At 37.8% G+C, this 26,859-nt stretch overlaps 1 protein-coding gene across 4 annotated transcripts in view; it reads left to right on the forward strand.

The window, feature by feature from the left end:
- Positions 1 to 26,859, forward strand: part of vti1a (vesicle transport through interaction with t-SNAREs 1A) — a 101,891-nt gene that overhangs the window by 39,327 nt on the left and 35,705 nt on the right. For all 4 annotated transcript variants that reach the window (XM_011488208.4, XM_004080388.5, XM_011488209.4 and 1 more), the window contains one exon: positions 25,155 to 25,225. In XM_011488208.4, coding sequence (XP_011486510.1) covers positions 25,155 to 25,225 — 71 coding nt within the window. The remainder of the gene's footprint in view (positions 1 to 25,154; positions 25,226 to 26,859) is intronic.

Below are 26,859 nucleotides of genomic sequence, written 5' to 3' on the forward strand. Positions count from 1 at the left end.
GACTCCGAGTGCTGGCAGAAGTACATTTTTACTGCATGCATTCTGCCTTTTGGTAGATAGGCTGCGCCCTTGAGCTTCTTTGGGAGTGGAGCTGTGGCGGCTCTTCGGTGCTGAAAGGGGGACTCTGTGCATGCTGGAGTGCTCCTGTATAATCCAGTGGACCGGTCTGTGTGAACCCAAGTGTTCCTAAAAAGAAAACATACACTCTGACAGCGCCAGCCTTTCATTCGCTGCCGACTTATCAAAGTTACGCCTGTAACAGTGGTGCGAGTACGTTAATAGGTGCCTTTGATTGATGCAACATGCATTGTTTTTTGCACCTAATTAGTTTCACAATGAGTTAAAATCAACACAAAAAAAATAAATTCAAATGTGCTTTTATTTTATTTTTTTTTTACAGATTGGGTGTCTTTGATTTGTCTTAAAAAGTCAACACAACACCCATGCTCATATCAGTCAGTCCAGCTGTAAGATGTTGGAGTCCTAAAGGGCTGATGTATGCACAGCTCTGCAAGTCCTCCCCGAGAACATCTATGATCTTGGGTTGCCCAATCATCAATCACGGCGAGCTGTACTGTCGCCCATCTTTTAAAGCACAGTTGTGAAGGACTGACTAAGGTGGCCTCAGGGACACCTTACTTGGTCTGGTCTAGTTTAGGTTTGATGTGAGAAGGTGCCTAGTTAGGACTACACACAGAACAAAGTCGACACATTGATGTAGGCTTTTTTTAAAAACTGTTTGCTGAAGTGTACATATTAGTATTTTTAAACGGCATTTTACATCGTTTTTTCTAGTTTATGTCATTAATTTATTCAGAATTTTTTATTTATTGTGCTCTTTTTAATAACCTATTAATGTTATCAAGGTGCAAAGTAACATTTGAAATTTTGGAAATGTTTATTTAAATGTTGATTTTATGTTTAATAGTTATGAAGTTTCAAATATTTGAATAAATGTTTTTAGTATTATTTAATATTTATTTAACAAAAAGTTTCTTTTCATCAGTACAGCAAAAAAAAAAAAAAAAATCATAACGATTATTTATTATTTTAAACTAAATTCGGGCTTACCTGAAGAATCTGAGAAAATGTATCATATTGTCCAAAAATTGATCTCAACACTACTAAATTATAAAGTTGGCTGCCAATTTTCTTGAGTGCTTTAAGATGAGATCAAAATACTTTATTGATCCCAACCTGGAAAATTTGACCATTGCAGCAGCAGCAGTGTGAACAGTAGGAATGCACTAAATCTACAGTAAAACAACAAATTTATCTTTAGTGGTGTTAGTTTAAGTTATTTTAATGAGGTGGGTAGTTGCAGCTTAATGAAGGTTTTTTGTTTGTTTGAATAAGCATAGACATATAGAATCAATGTAAATCTTCTACAAAAGGAATAATCTATGTCTGAGCGTAAAGTCGAGTATTGGTTTTAATTGAATTCCAGACCTTTTATTTTTATGCAAACTATAGACACGGTTAAGGAGGACTAAGCCGACAGAGTTGATGATAATTAAGATCTTAAACTCAGAAACTCTGTTGTTTCTTTAAATGTGCACATCTGTGCAGCTGAGGGATTGTTTCTTATTAATGAGTTTATTTTATTTTTTTACATTTCTGTCACTTCATTCATCTGTGACAGGTTTACCCATCTCTCCTGGGGAGGCTTTCAAACTCAATTTCTATGCAACCACTGTCGGGTGACAGCAGAAGCTCGAGCAAAGCACCTTTGGAATGGGACTGCAGTTAACTTAACAAGTCTCGATATGTGAGCTCAATCTTTGATGTAACCCGTTTAAACGATTTAAGTCTCTTTGTCGTGGAGAAGTTTATGGGAGATCTGTCAAGATGGTCCTTGGAGGGATACAGGTCATATCTGTAACATTTAAAAAAATATATATATTTTTTTTCATTAAAATTGATTTTTATTTCTTACTTTATTAAAGTCGGGAGCTCAATCATATCGTCTTGAGAATGAAAACGTATAGACTCGTCGGGTCTCAGTAGGAGATGATGTAATCCACTTCTTCCTCGTCACGCTTGTCGTGGAGTGATCATAAAGCAGAGCACAGTTTCAAGTGAAGAAGGTGCTTCTTTTACAAACAATTCATGGATTTCAGTGGGGTTGTCAGTATGCTGCACCTTTTGTGGGTTGTGATTTACTATACAAATGAGCACATTTGTTGTTGTGAGTGTGTACAGTAAATCATTTGTATTTTCTGTTCCTTTGATACTTTAACAGACTTTGTAACACCTTCGTCTGACTCAGATGTTGCGCTTACTTTGAAAATAAGTGGAAAAATGACTGCACCGATAAGAAAGAAAATCCCATCAGTTTAATATACAAAACTACACAAAGTAAGCTTGTAATCATTTTCAGAGCAGAAATCTTGCACGTTGTTGTTCACCTTAAATGACTTGATCATATGACTTACAAGGTAAGATTAAATAATTTATGGTCATCTAAACCTTAAACCATGACTTTTCACTACATCAGCGGTAGTTAGGTTAGGTTAAAGATGTGTTGAGTGACACGGGCACACGTCTTGAGCCACCTGGATTTATTTGGGCCAAACAAGAGGGCCCATGTCTGTCTGGGCCCCCTCTTCTGTCCGCTGTGGGGGCTTGGAGGCTCGAACAGAAGGTGCCTCCTCACAACTTGCACCTGAGCTCCTCCCAGCCTGGGACCAAAACTCTCTTTCTATCTCTTCCTACACCATGCCCCCTTTTTTCTCTCTTTCTATCCCCATCCTCAGCATCCTCTTTACTTCTCTCCCAGGCCACGGCCTGGCCTACTTTCTACCTCTCTCACTCTGGACCCTTTGATGTCAACTACATTGGCCTTTTCCACAGATCATGTGTATGATTGAAAATATCACATTTGCTAAATCCACAGTTTGTTTACAAATATATATTTCAAAAACAGGCTATGAAGTTATTGGTCTACGAAGACGAGAGTGCTTTCCCATGCATTAGCTCTGCCTATCACAGTATATGATGCTAAAGGTCCTCCCCCTCACATTTGATGCTCTTCTATCCTGTTGAGGTTTATTTTTTATTTTTTGTAGGATAAATAATATTTTTTATACAAATCTGTCAACACTTTTTAGAGGTTTTCCTTTTTTTGCTTTGTTACACCTAAATGCAAAAAAAAAGAATATTATAGAAAAATAATCCAAATTTTAATTTTAAAATGGCATGGTACATTATATTCATTAAAATAAAACAATGATGCCCCTATTTTAATCAGTCATCTATGAATAACCACACAGATATAATTACAAGCAGATTTATGACAAGAAGTGATTACACATTTCAAAGACATCTCAAAATGTGATACATCATGCCATATACAGATATTTAAGCACAATGAGTTACGAAGGCTTTAAAACTGTTGATTACTCTTTCTGTCAAAAATGTTACCCATGTAAGACGAAAGACCCTTTTCGGTCTTTCGTTTTACATGCGTCATAAACACATTTCACAAGTGTTTCTTGCGTTTTTCATTCATCGATGTGCACGGATGTCCGTCGAGGGTTTCTGCCTACTGGTCTTGACGTGAATTCAGTTTTGAGCTGTTCAAATGTTTTGGTTGGTAGAGAAACACGCAGTTTACGCGTATTTTATGTAGTTTATACGCAATTATTACGTAAATCTTACGCAATTGTGCGTGATTTATGTGGGATGCTTACTCAAATTTGTACATATGTCTGTAACTGACTGACTTCTCACCCATGTACCACTGATGTATATATTTATGGCGTATACGGTGCACATATCACGTTAAAATTAAGTAATTGAAACACAAATTACTAATGAGCAAAATAATCAGTCATGGTTCATGTTCTAAGTTGATTTTCATCTTCTTTGAGCAGTTTATTTGTACTTCTTCCATGGTTTTAACGTGGTTCATTTGTAATACATCTGTTAGAATTGTCCGTAAAGACCACAACTTTCCTCACTTTATCCACGTATAGTCATGTATGACCAATTTTTATCCATGCAGAATGCGCAAAATGTAAGTGTGACACGGCCTTAATGGCACACTAGGTTAGGAATTATTTTGTAGTTCTTAATATTTCATGTTGTGCAAAAAAGTTGATGTCTAAGATGCTGTAACTAAATTCAGTGTAGGCATTCTTTCCTTATGAAATATGGTAATTATAGTTTCTCCAAAAAACTAAATAATATTCCATTATTAACATGTTTTCACTACAGCTGCATACAAATTCTGTTTATTCTAATGATATATCTAAAGAGAAAAAAAGTTAAGGACTATTTCATTCTTGTGAGGGTGAAACGATAAAGTTAGAAACTATAGAGTTTAGTTAATATCTATTTCTGTTAACAGAAATGTTGGACAATTCATACATCCTGTTTTTTTCTTATACTTTTTCTGTTAACTGTTAAAGAGTGAAAAGCCATCCCTGCCCTGATTTATTTAGGAAATTTAATTGGCTTGGAGTTTTGTCAGTCGTTTGTACTTAATAATCAAAGCAACATGAGACCAAGTGGTGTTTCCAGCATCACGTGAAACCCTGCAGCTAATGAACCATGGCTGGATATCTCAGATTTAGTGGGGTTAAGTGAAAGTTTCTGCCTCACACTTAAACACCAGCATCATTTAGCCACTGCTAAGCTGTAATCATATAGGCTAAAAGAAGGATTTGAAGGATGAAACGTATATTTTCCTCTTGAGAGGATAGACTTTAAGAAATCAAGCCCTTTATTTAAACGTATGTACTGTACAGACCAAAAGTTTGGACCCCTTCTCATTCAAATTAATTTTAGATTTTAACATCTGTTTTTATTACCTCTAAATTGATAACTTCATATTTCCAAAAGCATATGAAAAAATCGCCCTAAGCTTAACAGATTTGATTTAGCTCAATGGCTTTGCTGATTTACAATATTATTTTATTCCAAACCCTTTTTTTCCCAGAAAAATCAATGACAAGACATTTAGGAAGTGTTTCCATTTTAAGTACTTAGGGTTTCAACAAGTCACTGCTAAGGTGACAAATCATATTTAATACTTGGCTCAAGTCTCTCAAAAACTAAACATTTATTTTACTCAAAGTGCATCTTTAGTGTTAAGATGAGTAATCAATGAGTTTGTCTTCTGCATTGCAGAGATTGAAGAGACTATTCAATCTCAAGTGTACTTTGGTATCTCTTGTTGCTCTGTTTGATACCCTCCATTCCTGCTTGTTGTTTCACTTTCTCAGGTTTACTAAAGTGTCACACAATTCTAGCTTTTCATTTGTTTTATCAAGTTTAATGCGATTGGTGATCACATCCCTATATTTTTAGTCTGTAAAGATATTTTAGCCCAGACAGATATAGTTTAGGTTTTCTGTTTGTGAGTAAGAGAATGGCTTTTCTCTGTCAGACAGAGATTATTCTGAAAGATTGTTCTTGAAGATGTCTGAGACAGTAATTAGAAAATTGCTTTGAGTCATACTAAGCCAGATGAGTGAGAAGGTCTTTGGGGGAGTGAAAGGAACAGTAGCATGACCCAACCTAGAGACGAAGGGAGCTGCCCATTTTGTAGTCTTGATGGAGGTTATATTTTCTGTGACAACTGGACCAGACTAATCAAAATGTGTTAATAATCCCTTCAAAGGCCCTGGCGGCACATCAGTGAAGAGCCTCATTGAATAACAATCCCCCACCAGACCTTGATTCTGGTTATCCTTATTGCACTAACCCTGCGGCTACTTTTTCTTCTGCTTTAAAGTAATAACCATTTATTAGTAGTTCTATGTTTCAGGTTCAACCATTATGTGAGTCTTAACAAATTTGTAGTGATTTTTAATCAAAAATCATGTATTCATTTACAAAACCATCTCTTGATAAGGTTGTAAACCCCTATGAGGCTCTTGAATTGAGTTTTAGTGCCTGTTTTGGCCCCCGCTGCTTGTTTCTGCCCCTTATAGTATGAAATCCAGGTCAGATGTGTGGCTTCCAATAAGTTTTATCTTTTGTTTGAGGATTAGCTCAAAGGTCAAAGTTCACAAAGCCGGCCAGATGAGGTCTCTCGTGCCAAATATCCATATCTTCCGCTCCTAAAAGAGTGTTGAGCATCAAGATCAATGGCTTCAATCGATGAGCACAGGGATGGAAGTAAAGCTTGCAAAAAGTTTGATTGCATGCATATTGATCAGAGTAAGGCTAAGAAGCTGTTAGGCAATTTACTTGATATTTGTTTTTTTGTTTTTTTTTGTCTCCTTTGTTTGAGCTCATTTCAATAATACCTACTTCAACTCGACAAAGATAGGAGCTGGCGGTTAATGGTTAAATGAAAGAAAACAAAAATGTTTAAAAAGATCTACTGAACTGCAATTATTTGATTATAAACCCAATAACTGGGTATCAAGAGAGCATATTTTATAAAAGCCTAAAATAAAATAAACATTCAAAGTGTGATATTACCTTATAATTGTATAAATTGTTTTTTTAATTTTAATGTTAAAAAATCCTTGTTGGCATTCTTTGGAAACCCCGTTTAAATTAAGTTCATTTAGCAGTCTAGTCTGAAGTTGTGAGTCAAGACAGGTTTGAGGCGTTAAAAAATGCATGCGGTCCAGGTGAGAGGTCCGAGCCCCAGTTTGCCATGGGATCAGTTTGTGTGGTGTCTCAGGAGAGCCTGTGTCCAGTCTAAGGCAGGAATGACGGCAGTGCTTAATAATAAAAACGTCGGATCAAAGGCCAAAGAGTGGTGGTGACTGAGTTGGCATACATCATGAAGAGTTCTGTGTGTCAAGTTTTTTTTTTTTTTTTTAGTATTTTTTTGTTCAAGCTTACGTGCAGGTGATTTATGTTACCATTTCTCATGTTGAGAATCTTTTTCCTTTTGCTTATAGTCATGTGTGCAGTTTGAGGCATGAATATACAGCGTATAATAAATGTAGTTTGTGCTTGCATGCTCATGGTTGCTCACCATAGGGCCTTCACTAGGTGGTGTTGCTCCCTGGGAAGGCCAGCGTAGCTGCAAGCGCTAGAGGACTCATTGACTTTATAATGATTAGTGGTCAGGCCCCCAGCCCATGCTAGTACCAGGGGTTTGGCCGAGCTACTGCTGCTAGCCCCTTGGCTACAGCCATGCACCACTATCGACTCACCCCTAGCCCCCTCTTTCTTTGGCCTGCTGGCGATATGTCAAAACCCATTAGCCCAGAATTCCACAACTATAGAGAAAAGATCATTTTAGGTTTTTATATTTTTTTTGTTTTCCTCTTACTTCTTCTGAGCCATCCCCTCTCTTTTTCCTTCTCATTTGTTCTTTTGCTGTCTCCTCATACTCCTCCGCCCTTCTAAAGTAAAGAGAGAGAAAAAAGTAGTAACCTTTGACAAGAGTAGTTCCAGTTGTGGTATGTATGGCAGTGTATTGATCTGCATTGGCTTTAGGAACTATAGAGAAGAGAGTTAGCAAGCTACTGTTGCTTTCAAGTCCCACACATTTTTTTCTGGGGAAAGACAAGGAAGTTTCAGATGCACGTTGACCTTCTCAGGTCTCATAAGCTATGGAGATTTGTTTAGAGAGTGGAGTGGGGTGTTGGAACATGTATACATGTGAAAAATAAGTTCAGGAGTGTGTGACCTAGTGTGTAATCTTCTATCATTGTAATTTTTATTGTTTGTCTGCTTTTTACATATGTGTCTGTTTTGGCCAAGAAAAGGTTCTTTTTTTTTTCTCTTTTCACTCGGTTTAAAACTGTTTTGTTGCTCTTCTTGTTTAGTTTGACCTCTTGACACGTTTGGTTGATCCTTTTAAGTTATTGACTGGTGCTGCCAATTTGCCCATGCAACTGTTTTAGAAAGTAAAACTTCTTTATTTGTGAAAAAAAAAGATGAGTTATGATTTAAATTTTCTTATGTCCACACACACACACACACACACACACCTCTTGAACACACACTCTCTTACACCCACGCACATGCGCTCTCACATGCATGCAACTCAGCGAGACATTTTTCCTGACACCCAGCACTTATTTTTCTGATAAGCTCAATCTCCCAGGAGAAAAGTGCCTGTCAAAGACTTTGTCCAAACAACAACAAACCTGTACAAAGAGAGAAGAAATACAAAAAAAATAAATGTAAAACAAAAAAAAAAACACATACTACTTTATCATTGTTCATCAATCCATCTACTTGTGACTTCATTATTTATTTAAGGATCTTTGGGGCGCGTTATTTGAATAATGCGGGGTATGACGAAGAGGGAGCTGTGTGAAAACAACAAGATGACAGCCAAAACCACTCGAGGGCACATGCCAGCACAGCACATCAGTGTCATCCTTTCCTGCTATACCCCTGTGGGCTTGCTACTCTGCAGGTAGCCTCGCAAACACACACACACACTTATATAAGCACAGTGAGGCTTACTGTATATTCCAAAACAAACATAAATATATAATCTCCTTTTCTTGCACAAGCACACTGGAAGCAATCAGTAGCTTCCTAAAAAGAAAATGGCATTGACTCCACAACTTCCTGTTTCAGACCCACAGATACACACACTTACATACATATGCACCATGCCCGTAGGCTCTGGAGATGGCAGTAGTGGCATCAGCAGTCTGATAGATGGATCCTGTCCCAATGTGATCTTCTATTGTCAGACAAGCGTCTCACAAAGCTTAAATACAAATCAAAACACGGAGTTTAAAGCACACCTGAGTTTGATAGGACCTTGTGGTTGCCTCCCTATCCATCAGCAGCTAAGATGTTTATCCATCAACTTCTAAAGAGGCTTTTAATGTCCGCCTGTCAGAGTGTTTGGGCTGCTGATGGGTTTGTTCATAGACAAATGGGCTGAAAATGTGTTTGGTTCATGCTGTGATCTTAGCTTTTGTTCTCATTGACAAACTGTCCTGGAGAGCTTTTTTAGGTTTTTGGTGGCTGAATATACAAACATACATACAACATTATGTTTCTTTTGCTTTGAGATAGATGGTACATAATTGTGATTCCTAAATTAAGAGTTTTAGTAGATCCATCCATTAACAAACATGTAAGGTTAAGTAGCTACAATGGCCACATTCAACTACAGTTGTGACACCTTTCGTTCCAGTTATGGAGCTGGTCCCGCCCTGAACAAGCACTGTTCCCAAACCTTCATAGTGTCACAGGTATACCTCACAAAAGCCCATCAGCATAGCACAGCCCACCTAAATGCCACAAAAGGAAAAAACCCAAGCTGGACCACAGCAGAATCCAGGCAGAGCTCACCTTTTGTTTACTATTCTCAAAGGTGGATCACGGACCAGGCCGGGTAAAGGATTGTGACAGAGGTGATGTCTAAATTAATCATTCATGCTCTTTTCACATGGGCTACAGTAACAGTACTAAAATATTAATGTCAGCTGCAGAATAAATTTTATTTTCTTTTTCCTCTGATTATAATCCACAGGCGTGCTCACTCACACATGTTTATTTATGCCCTGGAGATGAGGTATGGGGTCACTATCAGAAGTTTGTCTGCAGACGTAGACAAACACAATCTCCCCTTCTTTCTCCTTCTTGCTACTTGATCTGGCGTACAACCTCATTGTTTTGGAATATGAGCATATGTTTGTCTCATGTGGTGGAAGAGTGAGCTATACATTATACATTACATGCTCGTACCATCCAGGTGTGATATTCTGTATGAATACTGCACAGTTGGCATCCACATTCTTTTATTTGTTATTTTAATTAGCCAAGCCCACCACCCCAACCCATGTTTTTTTTGGGAGATAACAACCTGTGTGGAGATAACAGAGGGCAGCTTGTGTTCTAGTGTTCACGCCATCCTGGTGGAATCTGACTTGCAAACTGAGAAACGCCTCAACTCTGGTCATGCCACTCATGGATCTAGTGACGCACTTTTTTATTTACGATATTTCCAGCTTCATAGTAATAAAACAAGCTTTTGAAAATGCTTTTAATAATTGAAAGCAAAGGAGAATCCATAAAATGACTGGATGTACTTTTTGTACATCAAATGGCTCTCTCTGTGGCTGTTGCCTTGTGACATTTTTCTAGCCATACTGATGGCTGACTGTCATGGACTGCATATTATTTTTTATTATTTTTCTATATTTTTGTAGCCCACACAGTATTTCTGTGTGAGCTTAACTTACGACAGCGTAAACTGAGCTTGCTGCCGAGTTGACTTTCAGCTGTTTGTCCCAACCTGTCACTCAAGATCATCTTTTTCTGTCAGTTCCTTGTGTCCCACCTTCCCCCTGTTTGCGCCTCATTGTCTTGTGTAATGTGGGATACAGAGCAAGCGAACAGGCTATTTCTCATAGAAGCTAATACACAAACCCAAGTTTCAAAAACTTTTGTTGGCAGACTGCTTCCACAAGAGATTTCATTAAATATATATTCAGTCAAATCTTTTTCTATTGGTTTATCGTTACTGTTTAAACTCAGGGTGTCTTAATGCCTTAAAAAGGGTTTAAGGGGGGGGTGTCTAAGGAATTAACTTGCAGTGAGCCTAGAAATAGCTCAAATGAGGAAAACAAAGACAAACATGGATCTAGTTGGCTGCAAGTGAATGCATCAGAATAGAGCGGAGCAGGGAGCTTCTGGCCCGCCCATCTTATTTTTTGCATAACAGATATGATCTTTTTCTAACAGCCTTTTTTGTTTTTGTTCATTTAAATTCACAACAATTTCACAAATATTACTCATAGATGAAATTTTAATCTTAAATGTCTGAAGACGTGTCTTCCTTCATCAGAAAAAAGCCATAAGAACATACCATAACACCAAAAAGGAAATTTCCACTTCAATGTGGGTCTTTAAAGAAGAGTGGAAGAACCGTATGTGTTCCTACCAATATATCCAAGTACCGTTTTTTTATTTTATTTTACAATTTCAGGAAGTTATACTCCTAAATAAATAATTAAATAGTAATAAATGTATTTTCATAATAGATGTTTTTAATGTCTTTGTTGCACTACCTGTAGGCTATGACTCCAACATCTTCACTAATTTTCACATATTTGCATTATAAATTTTCTGTTAATTTACAGACCTATAAAATGCTTTAATTTATTGTAAAACACTTATCTGAAAAAAATATTTTTATCTAGTTTGAAAACTAATGCACGGTCCTTAAAAATAACATTAAGGCTGTGTGTAATCAAGCTGTTGTGTGTTGTGCAGTTTACTTTTTCCTCCCTCCTATATCTGGTTTGGTCGTTTTTAGCCCTGACACTCTCTGGCACATTGCGCCTGCCACTACGACATCACAGCGGCCACAACGTCATGCTCTGTTTGAGGTTTGAAAATATCTGTCAAGAGGCTCTTTTTTTCCGTGCAAACAGGCATGCACCGATTTTCTCATGTCTGATGGAATGTATTTGAGCTTTCTGTATATGAATATTTGTGCTGTGGCGTGTGTACTCATGTTTGTGTGTGTGATACTAATGATGCCTTCCTGCTGTAGTCTTTGGCTGTCAACACCGTGCTGGTGACTGTCAAACACAGTACAACGCCCTCCTTCCAAATCTTGCTGAGATGGGTCATTTTTCGTTGTCAGGACAGACGGTTTTTGGCACTGGATATATCCGACACACATTGCACTCATTACTCTGTTTGCATACGTCTTCTTCATACAGATATAAAAGTTGACATGTGCTGAAGGAATAAGCAGAAAGCCTTTGTTTCGAACAGGCTAATGCAGCTGCATTTCTGTGCACCACAAGTACAAGACAAATCCGAATGACCTGTTACCTCTATTTGGCCTGGTCTTTTGTGGAAGAGAGAATGCATTAAATACCTTTTAAAACACATTTTATCATTGATTGATTTATCTCCTTTTTGTTCTTATTCTTTTTAATAAGTTTTATTTAGTATGCTTGTGAGTTTATAACAACAATTTATATATTTTTAAACTATTTACTGTTTTTCTTTTCAGCGATTGCATCCCCTCTCTTTGGGAGTCAATCCTAAAGGCCAAATTAGTGCAAAGTTTAGAGGGCATGAGAGGCAGAGAAAGTAACTAAAGAATGGACTATAACATTCTCTATTCTAGTCTTCTCTCTTACATCTATTGTTTTTCTCCAGGATTTTAAAAGGACGTTTTATTTTGTTGTTTTCTCCTCCATCTTTTCTTTATGTTGACTAGGATTTAGACGCTACTTGCCGGCAGACTTGCCTCCTCTGTACCACCCGTCTTCTCCCTGTTTTCTGTCCATCGACCGGTCCTCCTTGTTCTCATGCTTTGTAAAGCCTTGTGTCCCATGACAATAGGCAAAGTTTTTAAACTGTTGTTTTCTTTTCAGAACTATTTTACCAATACATGCTGGATAACACTCATTATCCAGCATGTATAATGAACACTTTAATATTTTAGATGAAGCATTACAAAGCAACACATTTTGCTTACTTTACAATAATTGGGAATATTGTGATAGCTAACCAGTGTATTTTTTTTAAGATTTTCATGCCAAAACATGACCTTTTATTTGGGTGCATTTTTTTAATGCAGAAACTTTTAGTCATCATATGCGCTAAAAGACCTTAGCTGACTCCTAATAAACTCATAGAGAAAAGGACAAACAGAAGAAAAGGTTCTGTTTATAACATTTCAGGCCCTGTACATCTTTATGTCTGTGTATCTCCTCCTCTGGCATGGAACAAGTATGGCTGAGCTTTGCCCAGGTGCCGTCTGTGCCATTGGCGCCAGAGTGAGGAGAAGCTGGCACACTTTGGGCACGGCTGTGGCCTCTTCTTCCTCAAAGGCTTGCTCCATCTCCCTTCTTTCTCCTCACGGTCCCTGCTGCTCCGTAGCCCAGGGAGCTCATTAGGCCAGACTTCCTTTTTATTTAATCCATTTTTTATAGCTTAAAAAAATAGTGATCTGATCTTAAAAATCCTGGCTAATTTAAGCCTGGATGTTAGGGAAAAGAACTTGAAAAATCTAATGGAGGAAAAAAAAACTGTTCTGTGCAGATCTTTCATACTTGTGATGTCAAAACTAAATGTTTTTTATGGAGTAGTAGGATGGCCAGAGTAGGAAAACCACAACCAGCACTAATATGAACATTTCATGAAGAGTTCTGGACCCCAATAGACTGTTTCCTATACCGTTCTCTTTCTTCTAGTGTGTAGGTCTTTGGGGAGATCAGTGTGTTAACTTGGCCTAATGATAACATTGGTAATAACATGGTGCCTGTCCATGTTCTTTTAATTATGTATCTCTAACTGGATACCAGAAAGCCCCTGTTGGGTTTCTATCCCACTTGTTGTGGAAGTGAAGTTTCATTTGTAACTCCGCTCCTAGTGGGAACAATCTGCAAATACACACATTTTTCTGTTCTTCCTCTCATGCCTCCTTCTCCTTAAAGGTCCCTGACTTTCTCCTTCCCCCTACTGTTTTAAATAAGAAAAGAGACAATTTATATAAATGTTTTCGTCTTTGAGAAATACCCTCAAAGTCTTCTTGTTGATATTGATATATGCTGTTGTTATTTACTAGAAAACTATTTTAAGGAGCACGATCTTAATAAAAATGCAGCACAGCCTGCTATTTCATCTGCTTTTGCAGCTTAGATGTCAAAACTACTGACTCAAGGAAACTAAACAAACTGATAAAAAAAGGATTACTCTGCTGGGATTGGTGAGCGATAAACATAATATAGACATTTTGCGCTCTCTGAAGAATGTTCTAACTCAGCAATAGAGTTTCTACCACCCAAATCCTCTTAAGTTTGTGGGTAAAATATGGCTTGGATGAAATCACTGTATGGTCCTATTGTATCACTTGTTTTTGATTATTTAATTATTATTTTTTTGGTGTAGTCAAAGATTGAGTTCCTCTTAATCTTTACGTCACTTAAAAACGGTAAACTTTCTTGGAGTTTGGCTTCCATCACTTCTGTTGATGAGTGATTGGGCCCTTATGTGACACATATTTCACCAAGGTTTTCAGAACAAGGGGACAAGAAAAAGGATGAAAAAAAGCTTCTTGCTTACCTAGGCAACGACTATGGTAGAATTACTAAGCAGTCTCGGTTGCCCTCTCGTTACTCTCCGAGATGCCTGGTGACAGAGGTGACGCAACGAAAGTGGCTGTGGGTTGAGAGTGGAAGGGTCAGTGCCCAAAGGGTACAGTGCCATGGCCGTGCCAGGCCAGGACCCTGTGCCATTGTCTCCTGTGCCCCCACTGTCAGCTCGTCCTGTGCTCCGGGCCACTGACGAGAGGGCACGGGGGGACTGTCACGCGTCGGCCCTAATTACAATCAGGGGAAGGAGCTACGATGATTGTCCACTGTCACATGTCCCGCTGAACACCCATAATGGCTGCACGGTATCTTATTTCACATGCAGATGATGCTTGCATCAGATGTATGCATTTTTAATGTCTCCTTCTTTGGTCTCTTACAAACCCTCATAATGAAATTCTATAAGTTAGGTAAAAATCTACAAGTGTTTAAAACCAGCTTTAAATACTAAAACTGTATTTTAACATTATTCAATTGTTTTATTGAATATATTTATAAAATGTAAAAATGCAGAATTCATACACATTTAAATAAGATAGCTTACCATTGTCTTAAGTCCCTGTTTGATTTGTGATTTATTGTCAAATCAATAAATCCCTCATTCTTTAACCAATTCCCAAAGAATGTGAACAACTCATTTTAGGTCCTTTAATAGACAATCATAGGTTTGTGTCAGCTGACTTAACTATGTGTAACCTCCTACTGGTAGAAAATGTCCAGTTGTTTATCTCAAAGTTGGTACATATCTGTGAAGACTGTCATTCATCCAGGATGGTTCCAAAAGAATAAGACGTCAAATCTCAACTCAAAAAATCAAATCCAGATGACCCTTTTTTTAACTTTCAGCTCAAATTTGTTAATTATCTCTTTCTGGCTGGCACCAGGCTTAAGACTGAGTTCTCATATAGAAATATGAATGTTACTCATCAATAAAGACTTCCTGCAAAAAAAAGATTTGGGTGTTGGGTTGGCTTAGGCTTTCCTATTTCAACCCTAACTACCAGAAACCGATAGTTCTCAAAACTTTTGTCACTTGTAGCTTAGAATAGTTTGCAGCTTGTCAACGTCTTTAAGAAAATGAGCAAATATAGCCACCCACAGTATCAATGTTTTTAATGGATAACAGAATGTGCTTCTTATAAGTCAACATAGCTGTTTTTTGGCCTTCTTTGTGTTGTCTAGCAGTGTAAAATATACATTGACACAGGGTCATGAACCTTCTGATGACCACAAAGGGAAAATCATACAAATAGAGTTTAAACGAAAAACCTGGTTATGTAAAAAAAAAAAATAGACAAATCTAAAGATGTGTTTGTTGATGAGCCCCCCCCCCCCCCCCCCCCCCCCCCCATCAGCATGCAACTACACCCACTTGGAGCCACTCTAGTCAAAGAAAGTCTCCTCTATCCTTTTGGAACATTCATCAGAAGACCTTAAAAGGCAGCAAAGAAGCCAATTATCTCCTCTATTAGTAAAAAGGACAGTACACTTAACTTTGCTGTTGAAACAAAGAAACAAACAAAGAGTGATGGGCAGGAGAGGTTGGAGGAAAAAAGGACAGTTAAAGTTGACAATAGAGTTATAATATCATGTCCTTTATGAATAGTTAATTTGATGGTGCCAAGGTTCTTTGGGAGATTGATTAAATTCGTTCTGGCATGTCTTAAAACTTAGATACGCTTCATTACTGTAGAAATTGGTGGCAGGCGTGCTGTGTTTTCACTTAAGCTTTTTATTTAATGATGAGGGGCAGGAAAAACTTGTCTGCCTGACAGTAATGCACACTGTTAAATTCAATTTATTTTGCTTATAATACAGTTTGTTAATTAATTGACAAATTCTGAAGCTCAACATGTTATTTCTTCCCTTTGCTTGACAGGTGGTCCTACTTCTCTATTCACTGATATAATATCTGCCAGTGCATGCATTGAAGGTTTTCTTAAGCTTTGTAGTAAAACTGATCATTATAAAAGCCTTGTGTGAGGTTTGAATAATTTTTCTTTGATTGCTGATTGAAAGAACGGTGTTTAAAACACAACTGGGCTATACGTTTAAAGTCCAAACCTTTTTTCAAAACCAGGCACGCTTTTGTAGAGCCGCCAGATCAAAATTCCTGAGACAAACTCACTTCCTTAGGAAAGCAGAACACACAAACCCAAAGCTAAGCATGATAGAGGTTTCAAAACTGTCGAAGCCACAACTAACTTAGCTGTTTGACTAAATTCCTCTGAAAATCAACTCTGTAGTTGAGGAATGATGTCCTTGGTGTGTATATTGATGCCTGGTATTCTTTGTCAGATATAAAACCTCCAGAAGCTGTAAAACGAGAATTCTTCAAATTCTACAGTTATACAGTTAAAAAAAAATCATTTAGACTGTTGGAGATTTTAAAATGTGACCTTTGATATCACACCGTCACTACTGACTGAGCAAGAACGAGCGGAAAAATGTATTGTAACCTATGATTCAGTAGTTATTAGACTAGGCTAAAGAAGTTTTGAAATCTTGATTCAGGAAAAGAGCTGGACAGTAATAAAAAGTAGTTTTTTTTTTTTTTTTTTTACCTTTTGTTTTTTTCAGTTCAGCATCATTGTCTAAATTAGTTTCCCATTTTCAGAGAGGCTTTGCTGTCTGACAGACGGCCACACCTTTAACTCCAGAAACCTGTCGCTTTCAGATGCAGCTCTACAGACCTAAGCCCTGTAGCCATGTCATTTCAGATAATTTAAATTTAGGTTCCAGGCTTATCCCCAGCACATAATCATTTCTTCACCAGCTTTTTTTATTTACTTATTTATTTTTGAGTTGCTGGCTGCTGATGCTGCTGTCCCAGCACATAATTGGGCTGCAGATCTGCCCTTCATGGTAACATATCTAGGATGACACCATCAGTTGATACCAAGCACATCAGAGTGTCTTTCTTTCGTTTTCCCTCTGTCTCCATGCTTGTTTGTTTGCTCATATATTTAGAAAACTGTATATTTGGACCCTGGAGACGGGTGATGCTCATGCAACCATGTCCTTTTCATACAATGCTGCATTTTTGTCTCTTTGCATTTCTTTAATTTAGACTCATTTGTGAGAAATATGTTGAATGAATATAGAGTAAAATTGAGGTAATTTCAACATTGTTATAGGCCGACTCTGTTTCGAGTTTAACAAATGTCTTTTTTAAGGGCTAACTTAAAACGTGTTTTTAAGTAACAAGTTATTTTTATATTTATCCAGTGTTTTACTTCTCAAGTACTTGCTTGTCTTGTTACATACAAGTAAAATATTCTTCCTGTTTTATATTGTTGGATAAATAAAAAAAAAACCTTTAAACTATTGAAGGAAATAGTGTGTTCCTTTCATAAAGGTCTTGGTAATCTCCTCTACCTTTTTACTTCAGTGTAGCTTTAGTCAACACATTCACTTGTCTACTAGTTCAAACTGTTTTCAATGAGATTGATTAAATCGCCACCATGCAGAGTCAGCACAAATGAACAATGTACGCTGGGTTTTTTACATCCCATCACATGTTGAGCGGTTTCACGTAAATTCACAGTGGCAGCTGGCTATAATCTGCCTTCAACTCTGTGGCCTCAATCATTGTGAAATGAGGCGCGTGATGTCTCTCTGTGGTTAGTCCTGTCTGTTTCTCGTGCCCTCGATAATAGCTGTATTGTTATATTATTATTATATGCCAGAGAGAGGAAGTGCAATGGTGTGATCCCAACAAAAACAATAACTTGGTTGTGTTCTGTCTTTTGACAACAGTTTACATCACCTGAGATCTAAAGGATATATTTCTGTCCATGCCCGTACATTTAGCTTTTCGGGTTGTCTGGGTGGGTCGCAGAGAAAGGTGGTCAGTTCAAGAAGCATCTCAGGGGGGGACAGTTGGTGTGTCTTGCTGTTCTCCCGAGGCTCATTGAAAATGGGATATACCATTGTCGTGTGTGTGTGGCAAGTGCATCGTGAAGTATTCATGAGGCTAATGTAAGTTTAAGTATTTATCACTGTCGTACTGTGCCCTTACACCAAACTATGGTTGGTAGTAAACTGACTCCAACACACAGGCTGAACTGGGCATTTTGACTAAACAAGTTTAAACCATCCACCCCAATCCACCTTTGGTTTTTTTCTTACATAGGCTTCCCCAACTCATTAGTAGTATTTTTTTTTTTTTTGATTTAGCAAAACATTATTAATTTGTTTCCTGCTGACAGATTCTGTCACTGTAACTGTTTAATCTAACTAATGCCTGCAACTTTCCTTCAGGCTAATTTTTGATGCCTCATCTTCACGTCTTTCTTTCTCTCCAACATTAAATCGTTGTGTATAGTGTTGTGACAAAGTTTGTCGATTGTTGTTTTTAAGTATGCTTGTCTTACAGGATTTATTAGATGAGAAGAGGGCAAAGGGTGGTTGCTCTCATCTGATCAAAAGACAATTTGAACATGGATCAGGTAGAAAACTGATGTTTTGCTCATAAAACAAGCCAAATCTTGAAACATTATCCAAAGAAAACTTTGGATAATGTTTGTGTGCCCACAGAAGGTACCACACCTCTATCAGTTTTTACATTAAGAATTATTGAAAAAGAAAAAAGATTAAATCTGTTTTGCGTCACTTGCTCAGGCAGCTGGGTGAGCAAATTCAGCAAAGCACATTTAGCAATCTGGTTTATTTTTTTATTAAATAAAGGCAATTACTATAACGGTGTTGACAGGTTAAAAATAAAAGCATACATTGCCTTTGTGTGGGGAAAGCATTTAACAACCTTTGTCAAAACATGTAAATTAGACTTATGGCAAGCCTAGTTTTTGGAAGATAATTAAGACATTACGATTCAGGACAAGTTAATAGGGATGATTACAGGCGTCCTTTAGGTCTTCACTAATCATAAAGACTTTAAGCCTTTGCATGTTGGCTTGTCTACCCCCCCATCTTTCGTTTTATTGGTTAATGAACTGTGGTAAATGTTAGATCTTCATTCCCAGTCTTTCACAGAGTTTGAGGAGATAGGCAGGGAAGGGCTGCCTGAGGTGTGGTGTTGTACAGATAATTAGACGGCAAAAAAATGTGTGTTTCCCTCTTTGATCTGCCCGTCAACTTTCTGATTAAAGGCGTAAAAGCTTTTAATCAACAGTAATGCGATGATTAGCGTTCTAAACTCTTGAAATTGAACTAGGGGAACATCAAGTTTTCTCTTTCTTCTTCTTCTTCTCTTTCCTCATATTTATAAATACATCTCCGTCTCTCTGCATTTCTAAGAACACGTTTCACGTGTTCAATTCAATATCGCTTTTGGTTTGATTATTTCTCTTGTTGTGGTGCGACATGAACGGCGGAAGTTCACATCAATTTGGACGATGTTTTGGTTGACATTTTTTGTTTTATAGTCTGAAGAGTCCTCATTTAGCTACCAGGTCCAGTGAAAATAAATTCAAATCCTTAACATTGTCCCTGGATTGATTATTTGGACTGACTGGCCTGTATAAATGTTCATTTATAAGTATTTGTTATACACTCATGTTAATTTTTTTCCATCTTTTAGTTCGAACCAATGCTTGCACAATTGCATGACACAAATGTCAGACTTATGAATAATGCAAAAACAAATTAGCTCATCTGGATTTGAGTTTTTAATTCTATACTTCATACATTTTATATAGTTTAGAACAAATTTAATCAACAAATACAAAACACATTTGCCTGGGCTGGAAATGGAATTTATATGTCAACTTTGTTTGAGTTTAACAATTGACCTGTTGGGATGTGAACACTGCCAAAGCAAGTGTAAATGCTGACCAGTCGCCTGTAGAAATTCCTTGTTTTTTTTTTTTTTTTAATTGAGGACCTTAGAAAGTATTGCTCCTGTTCACACATTGTTGCATGTGGAGCAATCACTGCAAGCATCCAAGTCTATTAGTTTTCATTTGGATGGTTCAGTGAGACTGGTTGATTAAGTCCAGGCAATTTGCTAGAAGGAACACTCATTCTGCTCTCACTCCTCCTGCCTCGCAGCCCTTTGCCACCAGTCGCGTTGTTGTTCAGGTTAATTTAATCTGGTTTGTTAGATTTTTCAACACAAAAGTCTTGTGGCTGTCTCTGGGCTTAAGTAGAACGTTGTTTTCCTGTAATTTCCTGCAGAACGTTGTGTCCTGTAAATGCCCAGTTAATTACACTGAAGGTAAATATTGTAATGCAATAGTTCCACCCCACAGAAAGCATTGATACATGTGAGTGGTTTTGTCAATATTTGTGTGGCTTGTCCAAAGGGATTTGTTTGTATGGGTGATTTCATAAATGTAAAAACAAGCTTTTCCCTTCCAGGGCTCATCAATTCTCATTGAATGGAGTGGGAGAGGGACTTTTCCTGTTAAAAAAATGTAAATCTGGTAATCTGAGAATTTGACTTTGAGGTTGAGGTTAAGGGAAAATAGGAGGGGGAGCTCAAGTAGAAAGAAAATGTAGCCTTCAGTTACCTCCACCCCAATACAGCTATAAACAAATTGTTCTATTACCAGCTGCTCTCATACCGGCCCAGTCATTTATACCCATTAAATCAGTGTCTTATCACCCATAAGACAGCCTTACGTCTCTCAATCCACCAATTGTCCATAATCAACCATTTAAAGCAGCAGCGGAAATTTCTTTTGTACTTTGCTTCGGTCTGACAGACAGCCAAACGAGCTGGGAGGAGGAGGGATGAGGGAGTAGAGAGGGATATTTTCTGTGGAATGATGAATAAGCCAGGTTGAGTGGCTGACTAACGGAGATCTGTCTTAATCAGAAGTGATTTGTCAGAACAGGAGCTCTGCGGGGTCAGGGCACAGGCGATGAATAAAACACAGTCTGGCAAAGTGAAGAAAGGGCCCAGAAATCCAACCTGACTGCCCACCACCACTCAAATGCATGCAGGGAAAGGGCCACTGGATGGCTTATAACGGGATAGACTGAAACTACTACAAATCCTATTGACTATAGCCTATAAATCTTGACTTTTTAAATCTTTTATTCCTGTATTTTATGGACCACAAGGCACACTTAAAATGCCTTTAATTTTCTCAAAAATTGACATTGTGCCTTTTAAGAAGGAGCCTCTTATGTCATAATTCTGGTTGTGTTAACTGACCTGGAACCGATTATCTGTAGTTCAAGGAGCTCAAAAATCTGTCTAAATGTTTTTGAAAGACTTTGGTAAACTATGGAATGTCGAAACATTGCGGCTACCAAGTGATACGTACTGTTCTTCAACATAAAAAAAATGAAAAATTGTTGTTTTGTTATGTGTTACCACTGAACAATGTTGAGTTATTGTGAATAAAGTTCGACTTTTTTGTTCTGTTGCACTCTCTGCAAGGGCTGAAGGGCAGAAGAGGCAAATATAAGCAAAAGTGTTTGCTAGAAAAACTTCCCATCAAACCTTCTGACCAATCGACTGCCTCTTGGTTCCTAGGCATTCTGGGTAGTGAGTCATACAATATTATATGACTGTTTTGTCTTGCTTAATGAGCCTTAAGATCCTGTCTGCCTTATGGTCCAATACAAAACCTTGATGTTGTGTATACTCTGTCATTTGTGTATACTCTGCCCACCTCCCAATATACATCATGTATGATTGTGACTTTATTTATTCATGGATTTTGTTATGGACTCAACATTTCTATTCTTAATTTTTTGTCCAGCAGCATAAAAGCTAAGGGCCTCTTGTGTTTGACAGATGTTATTGTTACAATAGGGGGTTATGTAGCTTTGAATACCCAAGGGGGTATATTTGTATAAACCCCTCTTGTATTTCAAACTAACTTTTTTTTAACTATATTTACATTATATTTACTATATTTGAGTGCATTTCATTTTGGACTGAACTTGGAACTCCTGATGTAGTTAGGCATATGATATAAGCTCTAGACTTCCTTAAAACATGCAAATGTATTCATTTATTAGTGAGTTTGAAATGGCAAAACTATTTGAGTCTTGGTTTCTCTTTACTTAACCTTTACCTTCCCACACGTTGAGTTGTCTTGTATGTGAGGCTTGTGTTAGACCAGCAAAAAAGTGCTCTTTACTACTAAATGAGAAGGAGCTGTGGTGATCCTTTAGGTACACCCCTGTCAGGTTATGTTCTCTTTAGGCTCCAGGGACTGAGGGAGCAGGTTAAAAAAAAAAGAGAGCCTGCCACACAGTTAACAATACAAGGCTCTCAGACGCAGTGTAACTGCAATGGAAAAGTTTGTTTAAAATAGATTGTACCACCAATTAAAATTGAAGGGTGTAGACATGTTGGTGCTCCTCAGTTGCTTTCTAAGCGCCATAATTCTGAGGAATGGAGCAGAGCTCTAATTTAATGCACAACCACTAAAATATGAAGCCTACGCTTTGTTTTGGAATAAATAAAAATAGTTAAAAATAGGTTAATGATTCTGCTCTTAAAAAAGTAAGGTAGCTAAAGTTTTTGTCACTAAAAAGCATACTACAAAAATAAAGACAGCCAATTCTTCTGGATTCCACATATTTGATTGGGAGTCTGTCCCACTATCCATCCATCTTCCTACGCTTATCTGGGACCCACTACATACTTTCCCACAACATATTGTGAACATTTTCTAAATTATGATCACAATCATTCAACTAATTGATACAGTTTCACTTGAGGATCATATATTTGCACACCAACTCACAAATCTTGAGTTTTAACTTTAGTCTAAGATTTTGATTAATTTGTGTTTAGAGATTATAATCCCTAATGAGTTTCTATTTGGTGGATATCATGAAACATAGATCTAAAGTATGACTTGGAATAAATCCACATCCAGTACAAGTAAGTAGATGTGTCCTATTTGTTAACAGAAAAGATATTTGTCCAGACACGCATTTTTCTCCTTCAGATTTCTGCATTCACTGTTTTTGTACACGTTCTTTGTATTACATTAAAAGGCCACATCAAATTAAGACCCAGTGGTGCTGATGTAAATGTAATGTAATGGAATAATGGGCTTGTTAAATAGGCGTTTGGGGATGGGAGTCTTTAACAAGAGCACGGCCTCCAGGCCAGGGTTATTTAAATTGTTAATAGCCGTTAAACAGGCGGGGAATATTTTAAACGCTAACGAGCAACAAGTCAGAAGCATTAGCAGTGAATTCTGTCTCTTTTTTCCATTTCTTTTCAGCAATTGGACAGTTTTAATTGAGTTTTTTTTTTTGCATATATTTTGAGCATAGTTTGTATGGGGATTGTACGGGCGTCCTATGGGCACTTGCATTATCACCTGCGAGCGGCATTTGAGTGCAGTCAGTTATGGGCCAGCACTTGCACCTTATTAATGACAAGAAGGTTGAGGTGGATTAACGGCATTTTATGACAGCGTAACTTACATTAGCCTTACAAATACATAACAATTCACCCATCACACACCCTATAATGGTACGTTCCTTTTTCATGGCATCCTTTGAGGTGGCCATACAAGCCTCAAGGGAACTGCATGCAAGACACACCTGCACTCCCCACACGGATATTTAAGAAAAGTGTTTATAACTAGAAGTAGACAATCATAAACCTTTAGTTTAACATGACTTCCTAATGACTTTCACTTGGGTTTTGTTTAATAGTACTTAATGTTGTACTTATACAACATATCCTGCAGTTTAACCGCAGTTTCATGTTATATACAATATATATATTTGCAGTGGCTCAGGCGATAGAACAGGTCATCCAATTGACCGAAGGGTTGGCGATTCGATCCCCGCTCCCCCCAGCCTGCTGTCGTGGTTTCCTTGGGCAAGACTTCACCCTTCCTGCCTCCAGGGCAGCTGTGGCTACGTCAGTAGCTTACCATCACCAAGAATGAATGAGGAGTGAATGAATAATGGACACATTGTAAGCGCTTTGAGCACCAAGAAATAGTGCAGATAAATCTAATCCATTATTATTATTATACTACATTTATCACAGCCACTGACAAAATGTTATTGTGGCTTCAGCCTTCAGTTAACTGAAATCCTCTTTATTGCTCAGACTACTTATGAATTCTTCACCTTTGTTGTCACCTAAACATTCATAAAATAATAATTACTAAACATAACTGCCTTTCTCCCATTACCTCATCCATCTTGTTACGCACTGCAAACCTTTCCAATAAGCCACTTGACATAAAAAACCTCTCCTCCTGCAATACTTGTCACACTCATTTATTGAACAAAAACCAACAGCCTTGACAGAGATGGATAGATGTGCTTATTTGTCTCTTTAACAGAAGATTTCCGCTTCAACTCCCTGCGTGTTTATTTCTTGTTCTCTTCCAGTCGGGATGGGGGAGGGCTTTTTTTATGGTTATTAATACCTGCACTCAGTCTTTTAATCTGCCCTATTTGTCAGATGTGACTGTCTGACTGCACTGTTTAATCTGGGTATCCTTCAATCTGTCTTTTCCCAGATTAGAAATTAATGAAGGCAGGAAGAGACACATTTGACTCACTTACAGTGTTGGAGGGATGAATGGGAAATAAATAGTGTTCTTTTTTTTTTGCTGCTTCACCCTGATCCTCTTTCTCTGTAACTTGTTCTTCATCCTTCTCTCTCTTCTCTTGTTTAGCTGCCAGATGTAGCCCATTTTTACACCCCCCCCCCCCCCCCCCCCCACACACACACACACACACACAAAACAGGCGCTCAGCACGTGGGCCCTTTGGTGTGCGGCACCTGTGTAGCGTATTACAGTCAGCAATTGTGTTGTTTATTCTGGATTTGTTTGGTGTGCTTGAAAGCCCGCCTTTGATCGATATGAAGATTTTTCACTTATTTTCATGATTCCTTCTCCTCCCCCTCTCTCAATTTAAAACTCTTATTTTCAATTTAGACTCTTATTTACAATTTGAATAATAAAATATTCAGAAACACAATGTTAAGTTTTAAGAAGAGCATGTTAAAAAAAAAATCAAAGCCCCCTTTTTCGTTGTGAGTCTTTATATTAGTTTATTTAATTTTAAGACATAAAATTGATGTATTTATGTTGAAATTAACTCAAACGCATTTTTTTTGGATGAAGTTGCTTTGGGTAAAGAGACGACCCAAACTGTTATATTGTCACCTATATAACATTGTGGCATGACTACGAGAATTGTTAATGCTTGCCTCTCATGCTACATGTCCTTTTGCAGAACAAGTCGGACAGGAGATTCTCTCCAACCTGCACGGCGACCGTGAGAAGATACAAAAAGCCAGAGAGAGGGTGAGAACACACAGCATGTGCACACACTCAGACATCTGATCTAACAAAGATTTGCGAAACCAAGACGGCTGAAAGCCGGTTAGCAGAAATGCCATGAATTACCACTTTGGAGAATGCCAGGTAGCACACAAATGAAAATCAACACATTCAAATATGAAGAGAAGCTTTCATGGAAACCTCAAGGTAGCAGAAAAATCTAATCTGGGGCTTGTGTCCTGCTGGTTTTCCAGATCCTATCCTTACTTTTGACTACCTGAACCTTCTGTCAATAAAAAGTTCAGTTTAAAAGAAGCAGCACTGCATAACATATCAGATCTAACACCTGTTCATGTTTGCCAATCATTTAACATTATGATTGAATCAATATTTTATTTATTATATTGTGTAATTTGGCTTTAAGGGCCTTTTTTCCACTTCCGTGTTTCCTAATAGCGTAACCTCTCCTTCTAGCCTCCTTCCTCTGCCCTTCCTTTGCATTTCAGCAGCCTCTGTAGTTCAACTCCCTCCTTCAGACTGTACCTCAGAGGCTCTTAATCCTTAATGTTGCCCCTCCTAACATGCAGGCTGCCAAACAGACAGGTAGGCAGACAGAGCAAAGACCAAACATAGGAAGGGGGCCCAGCCCTGTTGGCCCACTCAGCGCTGAATGCTTAAAGATCACAACATGGCAGAGGGCCTCGTACAGACGATTTCAAAGAAAATCAAACATCTCCTTTCAAAACTGTCTATAGTGACTACTGAGAGTACCTGTGCTCCTATTTTTTTTTTTTTTTTTTTTTTTTTTTTTTTTTTACTTTCCCTACCTCTCTCTTTCTCCACCCTCTTCCCATGGGTCTTCTTTGCTTAACCTCTCCAACAAATGCATACACACACAAACACACACAGCAGATGCTTTAGAAGAGTTTTGTCCGGAGATAGTAAAAAGTGAAAAACCAATAAAATATAAAAAATGGAAGATGAAAGTGCTAAGTAACTCCCTATATATTGATTTATACGATTATTTTTTAACTGTATGATTTCATGAAGAGCGAAAGAGACCCAAATAATAATTGAGATTTATTGAGATTGTACATGTAGGCAGTTAGTCCTTCGTCCAGAGAGAGGATGAGTTTGTTTTTGTTTGCAATATTGTCAAGTAGCTTCTTTCTGATACCCTTATTTCCAAAAATAAAAGCTGATATTTACATTTTATTTCCAGTTTTACTTTTTCAACCTCCATCTCTAATAAGCTACAGGTAAGAATTGATAAATGGAGTATACTCATATATTGCTTTACTACCTTGTAAAAGTCCCAAAGCAGTTTACGCACACTAATGGCGGCTTCGCTATCTTACACTGGCGCCGACCTATAACCACCAGAAGCTATGTGGGGTTCAGTGCCTTGCTCAAGGACACTTTGACGCATGGGATGGGCAGGAACCGAACCTGCTATCTTCCTATCAGAGGTCAACCGCTCTACCACTGCACCAATACTGCCCATGTATATCAGATTTTTTTTTATTGGGTTTGATTTGTGATCACCTAAAAATTTTAATTTTCATGGGGTTTTTTTGTATAAAAAAAATCTTAAGATGATCTATGATGCTTTTCCATTTTGTAGAAAAACTCAAAAAGTAAGTTTGAACAAACACCTT

This window comes from Oryzias latipes, chromosome 19 (genome assembly GCF_053564925.1).
Source record: "Oryzias latipes strain Hd-rR chromosome 19, Olatipes_Hd-rR_3.1".
In the NCBI taxonomy this organism is placed as follows: Eukaryota; Metazoa; Chordata; class Actinopteri; order Beloniformes; family Adrianichthyidae; genus Oryzias; species Oryzias latipes.